General features: G+C 50.9%; 1 protein-coding gene across 4 annotated transcripts in view; it reads left to right on the top strand.

The window, feature by feature from the left end:
* ESRRB (estrogen related receptor beta) overlaps nucleotides 1-24,081 on the top strand; it is a 182,255-nt gene that overhangs the window by 104,119 nt on the left and 54,055 nt on the right. For 2 of the 4 annotated variants that reach the window (XM_043921170.1, XM_043921169.1), the window contains exon 2: nucleotides 21,878-22,287. In XM_043921170.1, coding sequence (XP_043777105.1) covers nucleotides 21,878-22,287 — 410 coding nt within the window. Of the gene's footprint in view, nucleotides 1-6,982; nucleotides 6,989-14,379; nucleotides 14,386-16,938; nucleotides 16,947-21,877; nucleotides 22,288-24,081 lie in introns of those variants that run through there. The other 2 variants (XM_043921171.1, XM_043921172.1) reach the window with 2 other exon arrangements.

The following is a 24,081-nucleotide window of genomic DNA, read 5'->3' as shown; positions in this document are numbered from 1 at the left end:
GAAGTTAAATAAACAGGTAGTAACTATTTTATGTGAGGTAAATGTGCTTCATCCCCAGGCACATAGAGCACTGCTACCCCCACCCCCCACAACCCAGGGAGCAGACAGGACGTCCTTAAGAGCCAAGCCCTGGTGTTAGACCCCAGGACTCCAAATGAGCCCTCGTTCTACACCAGCTGTCGAAGGTGTAGAAGGACCAAATTACTGTGTCCCTCAGTCTCCCCATCTTTAAAGTGGGGTTGAATAGTTCTGACCTCTTAGGCTTGCTGCTAAGATGAAGTAAGGGCTGCACTTACAACGGTACCTGGACACTGTTCCGTGCTAGGTGGTAGGTGGCATTAGAAAACTCTGGAATCCTGCCCCTGCAGACCCTGCCCAGGCCCCCGCCTGCTCCCCAGGGTTGCTGAGCTTGCCGTTTCTCTCTCTTCCTGGCTCCAGTGAACTTTCTCACTTCTCTACCCGCCCTAACCAGTCAGCACGGAAATAATCCAATTTTGCTCGATTATTAGTCATTGCTTTCTGCTGCTGTTTATGTTTATTACTTTTTTTTAAAGTGTTCGAGATTTAATTGAGTTGATTGATTAGTACCATCACTGATTGGAAGGAGATACTCTGTAACCCTCTCCTCCCTCCAGTCTGTACCTTCCCGCCCCAGAGAGGACCTGGGCTGGTTGTTGGGGTCCAGGGCACCTGCTGCAGAGAGGCAGAGGCGTGGCTTGGTGGAGATGGCACCTGGCCCTGCCTGGCTGAGTGACTTGGGGTGAGCTCCTTACCCTCTCTGAACCTGTGTTTCTTCCTCTGTAGAAAGGTGATTGAACTCCATGAGCCATCTTGTCCCTTTCCGCCCAAAACTTCTATGAAAACTCTGTGACTAAATACCACCGTCCCCCGCCCCTGCCTTGCTCTGTGAATCATTCATTCATTCAGCATCACTGAGAGCCCATGCCCAGCACTCAGCCAGGTGCCGTGGGGTCCAGATGTGAGTGAGACCTGGGCCCTGCCTTCCAGGAGCCCGATAAGCAGCAGACTGCAGCATTGATAAATTACCTGTGGTCCAAATTCAACAGGGTTTCAGAGGGGGGTCCCTAACTCTGGAAAGCTGTTGCGGGGCGGGCGCCGGGGGGGGGGGGGGCGGTGATGACCTCCACACAGCAAAACAAAACAGACTGTGATGGAGAGAGGTGACCTTGATGGAGGTCACCCCTCTGTGCCAAATACTGTGCTTAATCTCTTTCTTCTCATTTTCTCTAATCCTGACAGCAACGCTGTGACCAGCAGAATGTAATAGCGACTTTATAGAAGAAGCAGTTGAAGCTCAGAGAGGTTAAGTGGCTTGCCTAATGCCACACAGCAAGTAAATGACATCTGAACAATATTAAAGCATGTCCTGCTTATGCAGTTTCCCACCATGTACAATGTTCAATCATCTGAGAGAAGTTTTTTTAAAAGTTCAGCTAATTTCCCCAAATATCGTTTCTCTTTTCATTTTTGCATGTTATCTTCCATGCATACTCTTTATACAATGAATAGACATGTATATCTCTCCGGGGCAAAGGCCCTGAGGTGATGATGCCCTTGGCATATTTGGGGACAAGAAAGGAGGCTGGATCGTGGGGAGAGGATGGAAGATGAAGTTGGAAAGGCAGCCAGGGCTAGAGCCTGGAGAGCTTTGCAGACCGTGGTGGGGACGGGTTTTATTCCTAACAGCTTTCACCGAAGTCTTCCAATCCCTGTTGTTCTAACATCCACAATTCAACCCGGTGGGCGTGGCTTTATTTGCCAACACTGAAGTTGTTTTCAGTGGGGTGTGTGTGTGTGTACATATGTTGTGTGTGCTTTTGAAGCGACTGACTGTTGCGTGTAACTGTCACATTTCAAGCTTGTGGCTTTCGCTTCTTGTGAACTTTCTTTTTCTTTTGCTTTTTTTGGCCACACCATGTGGCTTGCAGGATCTGAGTTCCCCAGCCAAGGATCAAACTCAGGTCTGGCAGTGAGAACACCATGTCCTAAGCCCTGGACCACCAGGGGACTTTCCTAGTCAACTTCCTTAGTCTAAAGCAGTAGGAATTGAGGTGCCTGGTTTGGTGTGTGGTCACCTGTGTGACTAGACTGGTGTGGCCAGCCCGCGGCTTGTGGTGGAGAGGGGAGAAGGTATTCTAGCCAGCCGGTCTCTGTGTGCAGAGAAGCAGAGTCAGGAAGAGGAAGGCTTGTCTGGAGGCCTCCGGCCCTGGAGGAGGAGTGGGCGGGGAGGTAGATGTCTCCGAAAGACAGGTCAGCACGCGTGGCCCTTCACCTTCTCTTCAAGATGCAAAGTTGGAGCTTTTACATTTTTTCCAGTTTTTTAAAAAATTTTCACTAGAACAGTTTTGCCTTTGCAGAAAACTTGCAAAGATAGTGCCCACTGTTCCTGTATACCCCTGTCCAGCATTCCCTCTCACTGACTTCTGACGGTACGTTCGTCACAATGCTGAAAATGGCATTGGGATGTTCAGTCAGTTCAGGTCAGTTCAGTCGCTCAGTCGTGTCCAACTCTTTGCGACCCCCTGAATCGCAGCACGCCAGGCCTCCCTGTCCATCACCAACTCCCGGAGTTTATTCAAACTCTTGCCCATCGAGTCGGTGATGCCATCCAGCCATTTCATCCTCTGTCGTCCCCTTCTCCTCCTGCCCTCAATCCCTCCCAGCATCAGGGTCTTTTCCAGTGAGTCAACTCTTCGCATGAAGTGGCCAAAGTATTGGAGTTTCAGCTTCAGCATCAGTCCTTCCAATGAACACCCAGGACTTATCTCCTTCAGGATGGACTGGTTGGATCTCCTTGCAGTCCAAGGGACTCTCAAGAGTCTTCTCCAACACCACAGTTCAATTGGGATGTTACTATTAACTAAATGCTGAACTTGGTTCAGATTTCATCCGCTTCCCACTGCTGTCCCTTTTCTCTTCCAGGACTCAGCCCTGCATCCTGTAGTCACACCTCCTTAGTCTCCTCTGGTTTGTGACAGCTTCTCAGACTTTTCTTAGTTTTCATGAGTTTGACAGCTTTGAAGTTTGCTGGCTGGGTATTTCGCTTTTGTATTTTTACACTTTCTTTTGCCATCGGGAATCATGATGTTGGGAGGCAGAGAAATGGCAGAGGTCAAGCTCAGAAGGCAGGAGTTGGAAGGGCCCGGGTTCAAATCCTGACTGTGCCCCCGACCCACGAAGAACCCTCCCGTTTCTCGGTTTCTCTCCCCTTACAGGGGGGTGAGGCTGCCTCCCTCGGGAGTGGGGGACCTGGTGACGGTTCCCTGGATGGATGCTAAAGTGCTCAGAAATTCAGGTTTCCTCTTTGGGGAACCCCTGATGGGACCAATGGCCCTGAAGACCTTGTTCACTCCTCTCCAGGAGCCAGGGTTATGAAATGCCAGAGTGAGGAGGATGACGGGGAGGGTGTGACAACTTTTCAGGAAGCGGACACTTTGCAAAACTTTTGAAAATAAGATCATAATTTGGTCCCCGCAGTAACTCCATGAGGCAGTGAGATGGGTTAGACCTGTTAGAGTCCCTCAGACTGCAAGGAGATCCAACCAGTCCATCCTAAAAGAGATCAGTCCTGAGTGTTCATTGGAAGGACTGATGTTGAAGCTGAAACTCCAATACTTTGGCCCCCTGATGCGAAGAGCTGACCCATTTGAAAAGACCCTGATGCTGGGAGGGATTGGGGGCAGGAGGAGAAGGGGATGACAGAGAATGAGATGGTTGGATGGCATCACCGACTCAATGGACATGAGTTTGGGTGAACTCCGGGAGTTGGTGATGGACAGGGAGGCCTGGCGTGCTGTGGTTCATGGGGTTGCAAAGAATTGGACATGACTGAGCGACTGAACGGAACTGAACTGAACTGAAGCGATGGAGAAACTGAGGCTCAGAGACCGTCAAGAATCTGCTAAAGGTCATGGAGGAGGGAAGGGGCAGAGCCGAGACCTGAACTGAGAGAGCCCGGATTTGGTGTTCCTCCCAGCTCAGCCTGGCCCGAGCTGGCTGGTGGGCAGGGCAGGTGGCCCTGGGGTGGGTGTGGGTGCGGAAGTCGTGCTCCCCTGATCCTGGGCTGGAGGGGGTCTGTCGTGTGGAGCAGGTGGGCTGGCGTTTGGCTGGGACACGTGGACGGGACAGGGCAAGAGAGTGGAGACTTACGGATTCCCAGTCTCTCCATGTCGTCTTGATCTCAGGCCTTGTAGAACAGGCAGTGTTCCATTTTGTAATGTGGGTTTTCTCTTTCTCTTTGGCGATTTCGTTTTTAACCCTTGAATTACCTGTGAAACCAGGATGAGCCGAAAGCTCATGACTGGGGCCTGCTTCCCAGGGACACCTTGGGACCAGTGCTCTTTCCAGTGTCTTGCGTCTTCTGGCCCCACCAGCAGATGGCTAGGCTGTCTCCATTTTCCAGAAAGGGAAATGAAGTGAGGGCAACTGACTGTCTCAAGAACACACAGCCTTGGAGCCGGGGCAAAAGCCTTATCAGTCACTGGGCTCTTTCTACTCAGCATAATAAGAACCTCAGAAGACCCTTGTTGCTGTTTATTTCTTTAAAACCATGAAATGTAAACTACAAAATATTCCACCTTTGAAAAGGGGAGCTGTCTCTCTGTGTGTGTACTATGAGGACAAAGAACAAAGCAATTTTGGCATTTAGGCCAAACAGCTGAAGTGTCAGTTGCTCAGCTGTGTCCGACTCTTTGCAGCCCCATGGACGATAGTCCAACAGGCTCCTCTGCTCATAGGATTCTCCAAGCAAGAATACTGGAGTGAGTACTCATGCCTTTCTCCAGGGAATCTTCGCAACCCAGGGTCTCCTGCATTGCAGGCAGGATCTTTACCACCTGAGCCATCAGGAAAGGTAACATCTCCTCTCAGTTCCACCACGGCACATAGAGGGTGAAGGGGTGGGCTGTCCTTTCTAAAGGAGCCTCTGAGGCCTGTGACTGCCTTTCCCTTGATATTTGGGTTCCCATTCAACCCACTTTGCACCTTCTACATTCAAGGCCACCGCCTTGTAGCTCTGCCCAAGAACGACAAGGCCCTAGCAATTCTGTTTCTATGTGATGTCTCTTGTGCGCGTCCCCCATTACTGAGTTGTGCCCAGTTTTCAGATCTCTGAAGAGCCTAGCATCTCACTGAGCAGGCTGAGTGTTCACCTGCCACCTCATTCTCTTAGACCTGGTATCTGGCCTTGGGACACGGGTCCCCATACCTGGGTTGTCCAGAGAAGTGATTTTGCAGAGGCCTGCTGTCTTAGTCTGTCTGCTCAGGATGCCGTAACAAAATGCCATAGACTGGGTGGCTTAGGAACAACAGAAATTTATTTCTTGCAAGCCCAAGGTCAAAGTGCTGGTAATTCAGTGTCTGGTGAGGGGCCACTTACTGATTCACAGAGAGCTGTCTTTTCACTGAGTCCTTACACAAAGTGAGGGGTGGGAGCTCTCTGTGGTCTCTTTTGTAAGGGCACTGATCCAATTTATGAGGGCTTCACCCTTATGGCCCAGTCACCTTCCATAGCCCCCCAGTACCGTCACATTTGGGTTCAGGTCTCCACATATGAATTTTGGGGGGAGGACATACACACTGTGTCTATGACACCTGCTGTCTTCTTTCTGAATGTCAGTAATTTCTGCCCCTCCTCCCAGCTGGGACTCACTAGGAGAAAGTTTCTCTTCTGCCCCCTTTAAAGACCTGTCTGGCCAAGAAAAGGAAGAAGTAGCTGTTTGGAGTCATCACATTTCTTCAGAGATGGTCCTTGATCTTCTGGAGGAGGCAGGCTGGGCAGAGTGACTGAAACCCCCAAAGTGGGTGTCAGGATGGATGAGCATTCAAGACCAACCCTTCGATGTACCATAGCAGCTGTGTGGCCTAGGAGCCTCACCGCCTGTGCTCCCATAGATCTTCCCATCTGTAAAACAGGACTAGAAATCCAGAGTTATTGGGAGGATTAAATAAGTTTGTATGTGCAAAGCACTCTGTGCATAATAAGTGCCTGCTAAACAAAAAAGTTCAGTTCGGTTCAGTTCAGTTGCTCAGTCGTGTCCAATTCTTTGCAACCCCATGGACTGTAGCACGCCAGGCTTCCCTGTCCATCACCAACTTCTGGAGCTTGCTCAAACTCATGTCCGTTGAGTCAGTGATGCCATCCAACCATCTCATCCTCTGTCGTCCCCTTCTCCTACTGCCCTCAATCTTTCCCAGAATCAGGGTCAATTCCCAGTGAGTCAATTCTTCGCATCAGGTGGCCAAAGTATTAGAGTTTCAGCTTCAGCATCAGTCCTTCCAATGAACACCCAGGACTGATCTCCTTTAATATGGACTGGTTGGATCTCCTTGCAGTCCAAGGGACTCTCAAGAGTCTTCTCCAACACCATGGTTCAAAAGCATCAATTCTTTGGCACTTAGCCTTCTTCACAGTCCAACTCTCACATCCATACATGACCACTGGAAAAACTATAGCCTTGACTAGATGGACCTTTGTTGGCAAGGTAATGTCTTTGCTTTTTAATATGCTGTCTCGGTTGGTCACAAACAAGAAACAAGAAATGAAAAACAGGAAAAGAAATTTTTAAAAAATATTTATTTATTTTGACTGTGCTGGGTCATTGTTGCTATGCGCAGGTTTTCTCTAGTTGCGGCGGGTGGGGGCTACTGTCTAGTGGTGGGTGGTGCTTGGGCTTCTCGATGTTACTACAGCTTCCCTTGTTGAAGAGCACAGACCTGGGGACTTCCCTGGTGGTCCAGTGGTTGAGAATCCGGCTTGCTCTGCAGGGGACATGGGTTCGATCCCTGGTTGAGGAACTAAGATCCCACATGCCGTGGAGCCATTAAATTAAGCCCACGGTCCACAACTAAGACCTGATGCAGCCAAATAAATAAATAAAATATTAAAAAAAAAAAAAAAGAGCACAGACCTTAAGGGGCGCGCAGACTTCAGTAGTTGCGGCACACAGGCTTGGTTGCCCCACAGCATGTGGGATCTTCCTGGACCAAGGTGGATTCTTAAGCACTGGACCACCAGGGAAGCCCGAGAAAGGAAATTTAGTGTAATTACTGCTTTAAATAATACAGCAACATTCATTTTTTTTTTTTAAATCTCTAAAGGGCTTCCATGTCTGTTTTCTTACAGTCTTGACATCCAGCCAGGAAAGTAGGGCAGTTTTTCTTGGACCCAGTTTACCCGTATGGCACCTGAGATGCAGGGAGTGTAGCGGCTTGTCCAAGGGCACTCAGCAAAGCAGTGAGGACGCTGAGGCCTGACCCTGTGGTCCCAGGGGTGTCCCCGTCTGGCACACGTGCCACCCCGAGGGCCTTTCCTGCAGGCGTGACAGCAGCCCCTGGCCCTCCAGTGCTCCATCACAAAGGACAAGGATGTTTCCTCTCATCCCCTTCCAGGAGCAGCTGTCCTCCCCACCCCACTCTGACTTCCCAGGGAAAGTGAAAGGATTAGTCACTCAGTCCGACTGTTTGCAACCCCATGGACTGTAGCTGCCAGAATCCTCTGTCCATGGAATTCTCCAGGCAAGAAAACTGGAGAGGGTTGCCATTTCCTTCTCCAGGGGATCTTCCCAACCTGGGGATCGAACCTGTGTCTCCTGCACTGCAGGCAGATTCTTTACTGCCTGAGCTACCAGGAAACGGAACCTCCTAGGGAGAAGGGCCTTAATCCTGTTTGGTTCTGGCAAGGGGTGGCTCGCCTCTCAAGCCAGTGACAGGGCTGGTGTCATTGCCAGCAGCATCTTGGTGGGATGAAGGTTGCATTAGTGAGCAGTCATTGAAATGCAAAATAACATTTTGATCGAGCCAGCAGGCTGTTTATTTATCAGATCAATAGTCAAAATGCCCCATCTGAGGAGTCCTCCTGATAAGAGACAGCATTTCCAAGGGCAAGCCTGGTGAATCCAGCCCCTCCTCACTCCCAAAGCCTCAGATTAAGGGAGGGCCAAGGAGCCTGGGAGTGAGTCATTTCTGCTTCCCCCTTTCTTCTTACATCCAGTGTTTTAGAAGAGACTGCTGAGACCCAAACTATCAGACCATCCCTGCCGTGGCTGGAAGGACCTGCACCCAAGTTCTGGGGAATCATAGCAACAGCGCACATTTATTGATGTTGCGGGAAGGGGGACCGCTCCCAAGGCCTGAGAGCGGGTCTTGTCTGACACTCGGAAGTGAATTGTTCAAGGAGATACATGTGCTGACGAAGCAAGAGACCTCATTGGGAGGGCACATTGAGAGCAGGAGGGTGAGGGGACCCAGGAAGACTGCTCGGCCACGTGGCTTGCAGTATCAGGTTTTACGGTGATGGGATCAGTTTCTAGGTTATCTCTGGCCAATCGTTCTGATTCAGGGTCCTTCCTTGTGCACAGATCGCTCAACCAAAATGGATTCCAGCAACAAAGATTCTGGGAGGGTATATGGACTGGCATTTCCTGTCTACTTTTGCCCTTTCCCAAATTCTTCTGGCTGGTGATGACTTGTTAGTTCTGTGTTCCTTACCAGGATCTCCTGTCGTAAAATAACTCATGCAAATGGTTACTATGGTGCCTGGCCAGGGCAGGCAGTTTCAGTCAGTGTTTCCCCTGACACTGTTCAGATCAGTTCAGTTCAGTCGCTCAGTCGTGTCTGACTCTTTGCGACCCCATGAACCGCAACATGCCAGGCCTCCCTGTCCATCACGGATTCCCGGAGTTCACCCAAACTCATGTCCATTGAGTCGGTGATGCCATCCAACCATCTCATCCTCTGTTGTCCCCTTCTCCTCCTGCCCTCAATCTTTCCCAGCATCAGGGTCTTTTCCAGTGAGTCAGCTCTTCGCATCAGGTGGCCAAAGTATTGGAGCTTCAGCTTCATTGACACTCTGTTGGTGTTTCCCATTTATTGTGTCATTTAATCCTCAGAACAGTTCTTAGAGGTAAGTATTAATCTCTTTATAGTACCCATTTTGCAGATGAAGAAACTGAGTCATGGAGAGGCAGCACAGACAGTGAGTGACAAAGCCGGGATTCACACCGGGTGATCTGGGCCCAGAACCCTCGTGCCTGGGCCTGCTTCCGTCCCCTCTAGGGGACAGGGAGCAGTCGTGGCTTCTTTTCACTATTACAGAGTCAGGTTCCTGGCTCCAAAGGTGAGGCAGGCTTTTTCTAACCCTACATCCCACAGGTTTTTATTGATTACATTGCTTCCTGTGTTAAAATATCTTCTTTAACATTTCAAAACTAGATTTCTTGATCAGTGGATCTGAGAGGCTAGCTTCTCGAAGTTGCTTCCAAACACATTACATGGTTTGGGGCACTTAAGTAAATAAATAAAAGAAAGAAAAATGCATGCATCATTCGCAAAGTCTTTCCACCAGGACTAGCGGAATTTGGTGGGAACTGAGGGCAAGTGTTAGTCCTTCCGGGGGACTGTTGGCTGGATCTCTGCTCCTGAGGTCCTGGCTGGCTCCCTTGCCCTGACTCTGGCCTTGTCTTGTGCCTCAGGCCTGCTTCTGTTGCAGCCAGAGGGGCAGACCTTGGGTAAGCCTCACATCCCACCCAACTCTCACTGTCTTCTTCACTTAACAAACATTTTCTGAACATCTGTTGTACCAGGAAGCATCCTTGAGTGTGGAGAACAGCAGAGAAAGCAGACATAGTCCCTGCCTTCATGTCCGGGGTGGAGTGTGGTGGGAGGGCACAGGAGGCCAGTGTGGCTGGCCTAAAGTGACCCTAAGGAGGAGTGGGCAGCTGCGGAAAGGACCCCTGCCTTCCTGAGAGTGTGATGGGGATGCCCTGGCTGTGTCCAGCCAGAGAATGTTGGGACTTACTCCCCTTCGCCTTATAACTCACTCTGGCACTTTCTGGCCGTGTGTTCCCTGCCAAGATATTTAACCCCTCTGGGCCTCTGTTTCCGCATCTGCAAAATGGGAGAATAACAGGTTGTTGACAGGAACCTCGTGCGTGTAGTTCCGTGACCAGCACAGAATGAGCCCTCCTGTGGTCACCATGACAGAGCTCAAGAGCGGATTCCCAGTTGGCCGCAATGCCAGGCTCTCAGCTGTCCACCGAGTTATGATATCTCTGTGTCATCTGCTCATGCTGCCCGTTGGCACGAAGGCTGAAAAACTGAGTCAGGGAGAGAAGTGGATGCTGGGAGCCCCAACCTTCCTGTGTCATCCCTGCGGTGGATAAGGCCACATGCAAAGGGCCAGTGCTGTGAGCAGGCGGCAGATGGAAGTGTGGTCTCTCGCTGGGTCTGCACACTGCCCTGCAGGCATGCACACAGGAGGCAGGCAGTGAGGCCCAGGAACAGCACACGCAAAAGAGCCTCAGGAGTGTGATCGCACAAGCAGCAGAGTAGAAGTCAGCAGTGAGCCAAGTGCCTTAAATGCCGATTCCATCTAGGGCTGCATCAACAGAAGTATAGTATCGAGGATGAAGGAGGTGTCGGAACTGCTCTGCACTGGTCAGAACTCACCTGAAGGCTGTGCTTTTTTTTTCTTTTTATTTTTTTGATGTGGACCAAATTTAAAATCTTTATTAAATTTGTTACATTATTGCTTCTGTTTTGGTTTTTTTTTTTTTTTTTTTTGGCCACAAGGCATGTGTTCCTAGCTCCCCAACCAGGGATCAAACCCACAGCACCCTGCACTGGAAGACAAAGTCTTTTCTAAAAAATTAATTAGTTTTTGGCTGTGCGGAGTCTTGATCGCTGTGTGAGGGCTTTCTCTAGTTGCTGAGAGCAGGGGCTCTTCATTGCAGTGCAGGGGCGCAGTAGCTGTGGTGCCCAGGTTTAGTTGCTCTGCGGCATGTGGAATCTTTCCCGACTAGGGATCAAACCCGTGTCCGCTGCACTGGCAGACTCTTATCCACTTGACTGCCACAGAAGTCCCTGCGCTCTGTTCTGATGTTCCTTTTTATGAGGAGTAAACACAGCAGATGGGTGATTCTCAAAGGAGAGCAAAATGTGAGCAGGAGTGATTCCAGGTCCAGGAGATGCATTCCGGTGAGGAGGACTCAGCAAGCCGCCTTTAGCCATCTGCAGGCCTATCGGGTGGAAAGGGGTTAGGTTTGTTCTGTAGGTCCTAAGGGATGGAGTTGTTCAAACTATAACTGAAAGTTATAGAGAGAAGCTGAAAGCTCCAGAGAGAAGAAATATTTTGGCTCTTGACAAAGAACTTGCAAAAAAAAAATCTAAGTTGTCTAAAGATGGAAGCAGCTGCCACCTGAACTAGTGACCTCCTTTTCACTGGCGGCTTCAGCCAAGGCAGGTGGCCGCGGGACAGACCAGGGGTGCTTTGATTTCCTGCCTGGTCCAAGCGCAGCCGGCTGGGCGAGGGCCCTGTCCGCGGGCCTCCAGGGGTCTTTCTGCTGTTCCTCCAACTCAGAGCTCTCCCGCCATGCCTCTCGCCCTGTCTTTGCTCCGGCTTTGCTTAAAATGTCACCTCCTCAGAGAAGCCTTTTCTGGCCACCGTGTCCGGATACTGTTCTATTCTGCCATCTGTGCCTGGCCCTTCTCTTTCTTCATAGTTCAGTTCAGTCACTCAGTCGTGTCCGACTCTTTGCGACCCCAGGGACTGCAGCACGCCAGGCCTCCCTGTCCATCACCAACTCCCAGAGCTTGCTCAAACTCATGTCCATTGAGTTGGTGATGCCATCCAACCATCTCATCCTCTGTCGTCACCTTCTCCTCCTGCCTTCTTCACAGTGCTCGTGATTATGCTGTTTCACTGGTTGTGTTTGTTAGAGTGGGTAACACTTGTTATTGTCACATAGTCAATACAACCCCTGTTTCAGCGGCTTAGCGTGACAGGTGATACCGTGCCCACCTAACATTTTGGGGAAGCTGCTTGGCAGATAGCCTTTCGTGAAGTTTTTCATGGGTCCAGGTTCCTTCCAACTTGTGGCTCTGCTGCGCCCCAGGGCGTTGGAGTCCCCTCCTGGAGACTCTGCCTGGATCCTGTGTGGCCTGCAGATGGGGAAGGACGGAGAGAGAGAGGAGTTGGGGCAGGGGGTGGCCAGGGGAGAATTTTATGGGCCAGATGGGGGAGTGGCTTACATCTCTTTGCCCACATGCCCTTGGCCAGGACCCAGTCTATGGACCCAGCTGACTGCAAGGAAGACTGGGAAGTGTGGTCTTCCTGTGTCTAGGCAGAACGTGAAGCTGCTTTTGGTGAACTCATGGCCATCTCAGCTATACTTATTATCATATTTCATTGAATCTATGACATCATAGACACCATTATTTTTATAACCACTAATTAAATGAAACTATGGCATGCCATTGATTCAAGATGCATTCTGATTGCCAAGATGTTAAAATATGAAAAAAAAAAAAGGGAAACTAGACGAAAAAAAAAAGTGAATAAAAGAGTAGCTTAAAGTCAATGAAATACAGTGTTGCCATTCCTTGAGTACAGAAACCTGTTCACCTTGGACACCAATCCATCCTTGGGGCTAGAATGGTGTCTGGCACACCATGGATACTCAAGGAATAGTTGAAATGAATGAAGGAGGGAGGGGGCGAGTGGATGAATGGATGAGATAGCTGGGGGGTGGTTAGCTGTCACCACCCCCCATTTGAGCTGCCACAGCAAGGAATCATGCCTCATCGCCCCCCTGAGCATAGGCACTGCCAACTGAGGCTCCTGGGGCTCTGGTCCTGGCAGGCACCCTTCTCCACTGCCAGCTTCCATATTCATCTTTCTTGCTGCACCACGGTATGAAGTATGACCTCGCTCACGCTTGGAACTATCTATCTTACGGCCTTTGTCCCTGGGGAGGCAGCCGTGACACCAAGGTCTCAAGGGAGAGACACTGCCCAGCGTGGGTCAGATGCACAGCTCTGGGTCACTCTGCTGGGCCAGCAGGTAGAGAGCCTTACAAATGTGTCAATGCCTATGGCATCTTGGTGTGCACATGGGAATGAGAGAGAGAGAATGCTGGAGCTGGTTGGCAGCTCCCAAAAGAGAGGCTGGTTAGTTCCAATAGTTGGTTCTAGTAGCACCTGAATAAGGAACCTCTTTGTCTGAAAAGGGACTTTCTCAGTGCAAGCTGCAACATGCAGAGAAGCACACAAATGCACGATTAAATGGTGGATGGATGCATGCATGACGGATGAATGATGGGAAGGGGAGAGGGAGCAAGACAGGCTTGCTTGCTGTGGGACAGAACTTATTAGAGACTGAATGGAAACTGTCTCTTCATTACCAAAAAGAGTGCTAGTAACAACTGCTAGCGGTACTTACTGAGCACTTTTCCCAGGTATAGTTCTAAGCTCTTTTCTGTATTAACTCACTAATCCTCAAGACTACCCTATGAGATACATATGATAATTATCACCATCCCCATTTTACAGATGAATAAACTGAGGCTCAGAGAGATTAAATTACGTGTGAGAGACAGAACTGGAATTCAAACTCAGGCAAGCCAGCTCCAACCACTAAGCTCTATGACCCAACACCATGGCACCTCTAGGATTAAATATCATCTGAAAACTGCCAAATCTATTCAGTGACAGTAGGTGGGATATTTATGCCATATCACTGCGTATTATGGGGTGAAAATGAAAACAGACTCAAGAAGAGTTTAGATTCCTGGATGTCAGATCTCCAATAGTAATGGAAAGGAAGATCGCTCGAGGTGTGTTTGGGGGCATCTTTTGAAATTATGAGCTGTCCTTCCTCCAGACACATCTGTGGTGTCAGAGGCCAGAGTTTAGCCAAATGGGCTAAAGTGAGAGCCATCAGATACTTTGGGGTCCTGCATGAGGGCACTCCCCTACGAGGACTGGGGTGAGGGCTGAAGTTTTTAATTGGTCTGCCCAGAGGGGGCCCCTCTGTCTAACCTGCACAGAGCCACAAGAAGAGCCAGCGACTGTCCACTGTGAGCCGGAGCTCTGCCAGGGGACCTGGCCCTCCCAGTGTCTCGGGGCAGCCCCTCAGTGCCCAGCAGTCTCCTCCTGCTTTGGCGAAGCCTCTCTCTTCTCATGATGATGGATGCAGCCTGGGACATCATGGATAAAAACCTCGATTGAAAGGCACTAATTACCCATCATTATTTTCCGTGCCGTAATTTGTGTGGAACGAGATTTCAATCAGTTGTCTGGGATCAGCCTGGTTTTGACTAATCTTTCTAACGACAAGATGCTTAATTACAGATTTTTGCCTGAGCTGCAGCATACAGGGGGAGGCAGGCTCTTACTGAAGCCAGTTTGCAATCGGGTCATTTTGTAGTCTTAAGTCCCAGCCTTAAGGGAAGAGAGAGAAAGAGAGCATGAGGAAAGCATTCCTAAGGAGACCAGACAAAAACCGAGCCAGCACAGGACCGGTGCTGCGGTAGCGAGGTGGTGATGGAAGGTAACAGGTGGACGGAGTCAGCCTGTTCCCCTGCCCAGGTCACCTCCCAACTGTGTCTCCAGGCAGCCCCCAGCCAGCCTGGCTCTCTAGTAAAGTGTCTTTGAGTGAGTCACAACTTCTGGGGGCTTCAGCTCCTCCTCTGAAAGTCACCAGGTCAGCCAGGAGAATCTCTGGGCATTTATGATGAGCTGATTCCCGCTGTGCTGGTGTCTGTCCAGGAAAACGGGTCCAGCGTTGAAAGATATGCCTTGCAAGATTTCATGAGAGATAAAAACACTATGTATTGAAATGGGTGGTTTCAGACTACTGCAGGAGAAAGTCAATTTGAGTTAAAGAAATATATAAGTGTAAGGGAAAAAAAAAATATATATATATATATATATATGAAGAATGCGCTCAGATGCATGAAATTGGATTAACTGCAAGCCTTGGTTCATAATACTTCCTTCCTCCCCACCCCCACCCCTCCCTCCCTTCCTTCTTCCCTCCCTCCCATGTGATAAGTCCTCATGAATCCGTGTCCCAACAGGAATGCTGGGGACCTTGTCAGTTACTCACATTTGGCCACATGGTCCTCCTCATCTTTTTCCCTCCAATAAAGGTTCATTCTGCTTTCTCTAACATTATTTGTAAAGGAAGTTTAGCTCTGTTACTTTCAAGTGCCTGGGGGGCTGATTCATAACAAATAAAGCCTTGCTGGAGGGTCTGAGGGTCAGCTTTAATGAACAGCTCAGTGGCTCCTGGTTAGCAAATTAATTATTGGGAATGTACATAAGAGTCTCTCAAGTGTTCAGAAGCTATTTTTCTTCTGTAGAGTGGATTCCCGTTTCAGGCTTATTTATCCTCTTAATTTTCCTAACCCACCAGTTTTCTCTCCTGGTTAATGGCAAGTTCCTTGTGGAATTATCCTCAGTTCTAGAAATAGGGACTTGGTTGAGGGGAGAGCTTTGCTGGGTCTAACCCCAGGCTGCTGCCAGCTGCTGGCTTTTCTGGGAGGGGTTTCATGGGCGAATCACAAGAGAGACACTGTCCACGGAGAGCTCGCTGGGCCCCAGCATGTTCTAAATGTCTCGCCTACATTATTTTTGTTGTTCAGTCGCTCAGTCGTGTCTGATTCTTTGTGACCCCATGCACCGCAGCACGCCCGGCCTCCCTGTCCTCAGAGTTTGCTGAAACTCATGTCCACTGAGTTGGTGATGCCATCTAACCATCTCATCTTCTGTCGCCCCCCTTCTCCTCCTGCCCTCAATCTAGCCCCTGCTCACCCAGAACAGCCCTATGAAGGAGGTGCTGTGAGGGAGCCATTTTACAGATGAGGAACCTTGAGGCCCAGAGAGGTTGATCTGTTTACTCAAAGTCAACAGCTACTATGACTGGCTCATCTGACATCAGAGCAATGTCTTGTAACCATTAAGTGGCTTGGGGGCTTGTTTCTGCTCTTACAGGGCAGCCCGGCACAGAGCCAAAAGCTGATTCTGAGGGCAGCCCCTCTGCGTGTGACCCCAGTTCTGGTGTGTGGTGGCTGGACTCTACTCCGCAGAGGACAGAGAGCCAGGCCCTAGGCTTATCAGGCTGGCCCATCCCTCTTCCCTCCAGGAGACTTCGTTCCTCCAGAAGTTTCTTTTCTTTTTTTGCCTGCCCACCAGCAAGTGGCCTTAAGGGGGGTAGACCCCTGGGATTCCAGCTTTAAAAATTGATCGCTTTCTTGTTGAAATCCTGGAGTTTCTTTTCCTCTAGGGTTAGGGTTAGGTTCATGACAAAAGAGCTGAATGGTTTGGGTTTCCTTCAGAACTTCCAAGATGCTGTTGGTCTCTGTACTAGGAAAACCTCCAACCCACTTCACTGTCCAGCAAAGTGATTATCTGGCGGAGGCAGAGAGTAAGCTCAGGCATCCCAGGAGGTCAGGCCCCTCTGGGGTAAGGGCCCCACACTGGATGCGAAGAGGGGCGGGCCTGGGTCGGCACTGGGGGGCCATGTTAATCAGACGGTGGTGACATTGAGGCCAGGGCAACTCTAGCTGTGCTCCTGATACAAGCTGAATTAGACGGAAGAGAACGCCTCCGGGGACTTAGACCACTGACTATTGCTCTTTCAAAGGCAGCTCAGATGGGGCAGTGGGCCCCTCCCGCAAAGTCAATAGTCATCGACCAGTTGGGAACTGGGCCCCAGCCAACCACAGATGGTGGACTCCATGTGACCCTTTCCTCCCCAGGGCGCAAGCGTCAACAACACCTCTGCCTCATCCCGACACTATGCTCTTCCTGCATCCTGTCCCGGCCACTGGCCCCATGGCCACATCCTCCTGAGCCTTGGCATCCCAGCTCCAACCTCTGAGATCTTCCCTGACCCAGCTTCCCATCTTTCCAGCTATCTGGGTTCTTCCTCCTGCTGTACTTCAGCCTCCACCCCCTGGGAACCCCCCCATCCACCCTCTAGCTTTCTGTCTTCTCAGCTTCTCAGGCAAGTCAGCCTTGTCTTCCCCCTTCCTTCCAATAGCCAAGTCAGTGGTTTTCAACTGGGGGTGGACAGAGGCAAGGATGCTGCTGACCGACCTGTGGTGCGCAGTCTGGCCCACAGTGAGGAATGACCAGCCCCAAATGTCACTAGTGCCTGGGTTGAGAAATGCAGATCAAAGCTTCCCTGTGTTGCTGCCTTGCAGGGTGAGTCAAGGGGCCTGGTAAGTCTTTATGCCTCTGATTTCTGTTCTCTCCTCCTCCCGCAGTTGCTGTTGCAAACTTCCTTCCTTTTGCTAGATCTCCGGACCTCACCCCCCATTCCATAGAGTGTGGAGAGGCTGCCGGGGAGATGAGAGAGACCACCTCCAAACTTCCCCTCTGCGCAGCCAACCTTCCTTCCCCCTCGTACTGCCTCAGCTCATTTCTCTTCCAAGGCATCCAGATTCCTTGTGGACTTCCACCGGGTCCCCTGACCACCTGTGTTATTCCTATAGGTTTCAAACTTAACTCCCCTGAGAATCACAGCTGGGGTGCTAAAAACACACCAACACACAGAACCAAAACTGCAGATTTCTGGGCCCCACCTACAGGGATGAATATTCAAAATATGACTGGGCTTCCCACATGGCTCAATGGTAAAAAAAAAAAAAAAAATCCGCCTGCCAATTCAGGAGACACAGATTTGATCACTGGGTCAGGAAGATGCCCAAGAGAAGGAAATGGTAACCCACCCCAGTATTCTTCACTGGGAAATCCCATGGACAGAGGAGCCTGGAGGGCTACAGTTCATGGCGTCGCAAAAGAGTCGGATATGGCTTATCGACTAAGGAACAACACCGGGTCAGGTCCAGGAAGCTACCTGTTCGACCAGCACCTTGGCTGACTCTGATGAAGGCTGGACCAGAATTTGAGAAAAGCTGACCCTCATCTTTGGTCATCTCAACCTCTCCATCTTGATTTGCTCTTTACCATTAGCACGTAACCTAGAGTCACCACAGAATTCATTGTCTCCTCTGGGGAGACAAGGGGAGTGGTGGATAATTATATTGGGTCAGTAGGTGGGATCAGGGTGGCTTCGGGCAAACTGGAAAGTAATTTTTAAATTTCTTAAGTTCCTTACGTTCTTGACACACCTCCTCCTCATCAAAGAAGCAGATAAATTACCGTCAATAACAACAAAAACATTCCTTCTCTGCCTCCACCACCCCTGATTCAAGTGGATGGTGTTGTGTAAAGGTGTGCAAGGAAGCCCCCACCTCTACCCTCTCCTCTGCCTGGGCTTCCAGAAAGATTGTCTGCCTTCAGTGCCTCCTGCAGCCCTGGCCATATGGCTCCCACCCCTGCCCATGCCAGGACACTGCCCTGGGGACGTCACCAGCCACCTCCTGACTGCTCACTGAAGGGAACAAATGCACTCCTGACTTCCCCTGACTGCGGCTGCACCAGACCTGCTGCTACCCCCTTCTCCACGGCTGTCTTCACTCCACAACTCACTCTCTCTTCTCAGCTCCTCTGGCCACTACTTCTTGGCCCTTTTCTTTCCCTTTGTCTTGACATTTTGCTTTTGAATTAAAGAGTGATGTCCAGAGGTTAAGGATGGGTGGGGGGAGGGGGCAGGTTTCCTGGAGGGAAAATGAATGCAAATACAAATGAATGAGTGAATGAATGAAACCAGACCTGAGGGGCATGGTGGGTGAGCCCCTGTTAGTGTAGTGTTCCCCAGCGCACCCCCTGCCTTGCGTTCCGCACACATGTGTTTGTTTAGTATCCGTCCTTCCGGGGAGAGGATGAGCTTCTTGACATCATGAGCTGTGCTGGGCATGTCCTCCTATCTGGTCAGCTCTTGGCACCCTGGTGCCCCGAGTACGTGTTGGTGCTTCTTGGAATAGACATTCTACTTGGGCCAAAATAATGGTCACCGAAACGAGAAGCCTGCAGGAATGAAATCATCAGACTCTCAGCTGGAGCCCAGGCACTAAATTAGTAGCTGGATTTCTGTGCCAACTCTGAGGTGAGGGGCAAGTTTGCTTCCTTTTCAGTCATAGAGTCACTTGGCCAGGGCCTGGAGGCGACAGCCTGGACAGGGTGCGTCTTGGCTGATCAGCCCGCTAAAGAATGCTTTGTGCACCTTGAAGCCTTCAAGGCGAGGGCTAGGAGGGAAAACCAAGACTTAGGGCATGAAACCACTGCCCAGCCTGTGTGTCCGTCAGGGCTGGCTGAGCCGTGAGGTTGGGGAAGACGGTTGGAAAATTGTTCACTGGACGTAGCTGTAGGGCTCTCCAACTGCTTCCCTCGGGCACGAGCTTCTTGTACACCCGAGGGACAGATCTGAAGTGGGTGGTACATAATACGTGCTCACTAAAGAGCAGTTGCGATAATTACTGCTGACCTCAAGTGTGTCTTCCAAAACCTCTGGAGCACTCGCAAGCCTGATGGAGGAGGGCTTGGGTCTGGGAGCTGACTCATCCTGAAGTGTTTGTCACAGCAGGCCGGGGATGTTCCTGGGGACTGCAGATCCCTAACGCTTGCTCCTTGGGAAAAAAGCTATGACCACCCTCGACAGCACCTTAAAAAGCAGAGACGTCACTTTGCCAACAAAGGTCCATATAGTCAAAGCTATGGTTTTTCCAGTAGTCATGTATGGATGTGAGAGTTGGATCATAAAGAAAGCTGAACATTGAAGAACTGATACTTTTGAACTGTGGTGCTGGAGAAGACTCTTGAGAGTCCCTTGGACATCAAGGAGATCAAACTAGTCAATCCTAAAGGAAATCAACACTAAGTATTCATTGGGAGGACTGATGCTGAAGCTGAAGCTCCAATGCTCTGGCCACTTGATGCGAAAGGCTGACTCATAGGAAAAGACCCTGATGCTGGGGAAGATTGAGGGCAGGAGGAGAAGAGGGTGACAGAGGATGAGATGGTTGGATGGCATCACTGACTCAATGGACATAAGTTTGAGCAAACTTTGGGAGATAGCAAAGGACAGGGAAGCCTGGAGTGCTGTAGTCCGTGAAAAGTCAGACATGACTTAGCATCTGAACAACAAAGCCGCAGTGGGAGGGGATTATAAATGTAATAGCGCCTAGTCCACTCTCCCTGCAGGCCCAGCGCACGGGCATAGTAGGGAGTGAACCCACAGGCGCCTCTGTGCCTGCTCAGGCCGATGGTGTTTCCTGAGGACACGCCAGGGACCTGATGATGGATGGACGGGAGGCAGGTGACCATGTGGAGCCTGGGGACATGAGAGGGCACCTGTTAGAGGTGTAAAAAAAAACAGAGGAGACTTCCATTGGGGTGCCCTCTGCCAATGTAAGGGAAACTTGGGGCTAGCAGAAGAGGTATCTCAGAAGACTCAGGAATATTCAGTTTGAAACCAGAGAGACCGGGGAGCCTCTATCTCCAAACACTACATTCCAGTAGATAATAAACTTCTCAACAGTAGGAGCCTCTTAGGGATCTTTTATCCTTCTTATCAGAGAGAGCTCTCAATTCTGATTAGAACTGTCTGCGGGGCAATGCCTCCGGACACGTTCAAGTGTAGATGGATGGGACAGCCCCCTGGGAGGGGCAGTGACTATGAAATCATTGGTAGGACCGGGGACAGGGGAGGCCCCTCCCCATTGTGATTGCCTTGGGTGGTGTGGGTAAGTGTGGCCAAGGTTGTGTTGTGAGGGTTGGCTTTGTGGGTGTGATAGGAGAGCCCCTTCCCCATGTGGGGACCAATGCTTTCTTCAATGAGCTACTCAGAAAACAGGGGGCTACCTCTGAGCATCATTGGAGGTAGGACTCCAGCACTGGGACTCCCAGCTCCTCCAATGCGAGGACTCTCCCTTCTTCCCAGCCAGGGCCATCTTCACGTGAACAGGGCTGAACTCCCACCCTCTCCAGCCCCCTTCATTCTCCAGGACCTTTCCTTCTTAACTTCCACCTGCTGCTCAGGCATCCGCCATGGCCTCCTCTGTACCTCCACTCGGCCAGGCCAGGACATGGACAGATGGACAGATGGACCTGCCTGGCCCAGAGCTCTGGAGTGTGGGCTGCGGCTGGGCTTCCCTGAGTGCACTTCCCTGCCCTTCACTCTTCTTGCTCACCTGGGAGAGAAGCCCCTCCCCTGGTCCTGGGAGTCGTATTTTGTCTGCCTTCTCATCCACCCATTGCGATTCTGGGAGGAGGGGTTTTCCCTATGGGAAATGTTTTATGACCCTTCGTGGTGATCCTGCCTTGCTGTTCTTGCTCCCTTGATTCTGCAGTGAGGCAGGGGCACTTAGAGGTGGAAATTTAAGGTTAAGAATCAGTGGGGTGATGCTCAGAGTCGGGGTTGGAGGGCTCCCTCGTGTTGCATGATGGAGGCACGGTCTCCTGAGGGGTAGGCTAACCTCTTCTGAGGCAACAGAGGGGAATGAGAGAGGGGGCCTGGGGGCTACCCTCCAGATGTGCCCCGGCCAGAGGGGGTCCCCAGAGGGCGGCCAATTTGGCTGATGCCTTGGCCACAAGCCCTGCCTCTTGCCCTGGTCAGGTGACTTGGCACACCTGGTACCAGTCTCAGTGATGGTGGCCTTCAGGGGAAGCTCCAAGGTTGGGTTACCTGCTGCCCCGGGTTGGGGGTGGGGTGGTGGTCAGGTGAAGGGGGTCATCAGGTTGTGGTTCTAAGCGTGTCTGTTCTGAGGGCTGTCACCTTCGGACTTTCAAATCTATTACTGTTGCGTGGGAAGGTTGGCCAGATATTTTGGCTGAAGGTTACCACGTTTAGTCACCCTTTAGGCCAGCAGTTTGCAGAGGGATGGGGTGCCTCATCTGAAGTTTATTGATCAAACATAGTTTTCATTTTGAGGACTCAGAAGATTCTGGAGGGTAATGCCAGAAACTCACTCTGGCCTGTGCCGTTTTTCTTTTCCCCCCAGCCCAATTGACCTCTCCCCCACCCCCGCCAGCATTTTATCTCACCAATACCTTAGCATAAGGCCCCTCCCAGCCACCCCACCCACCCAGTGCCGGGAGCCCAAAGCTAATTCCTGGGGACGTCACACTCACCGCACCCTCTCCAGCTGACTCCTGCTTTCTCTGTCCCCAGGCTGCTGAACAGGATGTCCGCAGACGATCGGCACCTGGGCTCCAGCTGCGGCTCCTTCATCAAGACCGAGCCGTCCAGCCCGTCCTCGGGGATCGATGCCCTCAGCCACCACAGCCCCAGCGGCTCGTCAGACGCCAGTGGCGGCTTCGGTCTAGCCCTGGGCGCCCACGCCAACGGTCTGGACTCGCCGCCCATGTTCGCGGGCGCCGGGCTGGGAGGCACCCCGTGCCGCAAGGGCTACGAGGACTGTGCCGGCGGCCTCATGGAGGACTCGGCCATCAAGTGCGAGTACATGCTCAACGCCATCCCCAAGCGCCTGTGCCTCGTGTGCGGGGACATCGCCTCCGGCTACCACTACGGTGTGGCATCCTGCGAGGCCTGCAAGGCTTTCTTCAAGAGGACCATCCAAGGTGCGGGGCCGCCGGGCGGGCCAGGGAGGGGTGGGGGTGCGGTCCGGCAGGAAGCCAGTGATCCCCCAGAGCGAGCTCCTGGCGCAGGTCTGGGCGCCTCTGAATGCCAGGTTCCAAAGGCTCTCCTTTCCATCTCCCGGAGCTTCTCATCCTGGGATTCTGGACATGGGCTCTAACTCCTGGGCTGTTGTTGAAATGGCATTCACCCCCTTAGGGGACCCCGGAAGATCTGCACGAATGCCTCGGTGTGCCTAGGATGGGAAACACTGTCAAATGTGTGACCCTAAAGAGCTGATTCTGGGAGGGGGGGGAAATGTTAGCAGCCCTATTTGCCGTGCAATTCCAGACCTCTTGAACTGTAATGGGTCTCTTATTTGGTTCGCTGGTGGCTCAGACAGTAAAGCGTCTGCCTACAGTGTGGGAGATCCGGGTTCAATCCCTGGGATAGGAAGATCTCCTGGAGAAGGAAATGGCAACCCACTCCAGTATTCTGGCCTGGAAAATCCCATGGATGGAGGAGCCTGGTAGGCTACAGTCCATGGGGTCGCAAAGAGTTGGACTCAACTGAGCAACTTCACTTTCACTTTGTAATTGCACAAGTGGACTATGACTGCTCTCTTTATCTTTAAAGAGTCGGGGAAGAGCAAGGGGAATCTCCCCATGACCGCTCATCCTGTCCCATCCCTGAGTGGCCCGTCTTTGAAGGCTTTTCACAAAGCGTGTGCATATTGGCTGAGTCATGTTCCGAAGGCCATGGGGTGGGTGCCTCTCTCAATGGGTGGGAAGGAGCCCTCCAGTGCTCTCTGAGAGGTCAGTCCTGGGTAAACTGGGGATAATGATGGCTGCGCATGGTAGCCAAGATTCTTACTACAGTAGGTCCCAGGTAGAGCCCTGGCTTCCTGCATCCCATTGACATCTGTGAGTTCCTACTAAGTGCCAGCCTGACGCTAGGATAGACCAAAAGCCCTGCTCATGGAGGTCACTGAGATGAGCAGATGCTGTCCCCTGGGGACAGAGACTGCAAACCAGACTAGAGAAAACTCAGGGGTGCTTTTCTGTCCCTGCCCTGCCTGGCGGTCCGAGGGTATCCTCCCTTTCCCCCCTCCCCTATTTCTCTTTTGGAAGAGACAGGCTGAGCTTCCATGGATGATTCTTGGTTTGTTCACTCAACAAATATTTGCTTAAATTTCTTGTGAGAAGTTACTTATTAAACTAATTAAGGGTCCTAGGATGTTTCCAGTTTTATGTGTTAGTTGAAACGGTGTGCTGACCTGTCCAACTGCTGGGTGGGCTTCCGGGTCACCCAGCTCCATCCCTTACCTTACTGCTCAGTGCCCTTGGGGACTGCCTCAGTTTCTCTCCTCTTTAGTTTGCTCCCAGGAAAGGTGAGATGGTGTCATGGCTACCTCACATACAGCTGTTAAAAAGAGGCTTAATTATATACTGTATATATATAATGCATTGTATGTACATTATATATATATAATGCATTATATATGATGCATTACATATATATAAAGCACATATGTAAATAATGCAATATATATGATGCGTTTTATATATATATATATATATATATATATATATATATATAAAGCATTCATGTTTTGGCCTGGCACTTAGTAAGCACTAAATAAATGTCTGCAATTATTATTTTCACTTTTGCAGTATTCCTTAAGACACTATGGGCTTCCCTGGTGGCTCAGAGGTTAAAGCGTCTGCCTGCAATGCGGGAGATCCAGGTTCGATTCCTGGGTTGGGAAGATCCCCTGGAGAAGGAAATGGCAACCCACT

Source organism: Cervus elaphus, chromosome 12 (assembly GCF_910594005.1).
Source record: "Cervus elaphus chromosome 12, mCerEla1.1, whole genome shotgun sequence".
Taxonomy (NCBI): Eukaryota; Metazoa; Chordata; class Mammalia; order Artiodactyla; family Cervidae; genus Cervus; species Cervus elaphus.
The sequence above is the reverse complement of the archived record's forward strand: the minus strand, read 5'-3'. Positions and strand labels throughout refer to the sequence as shown.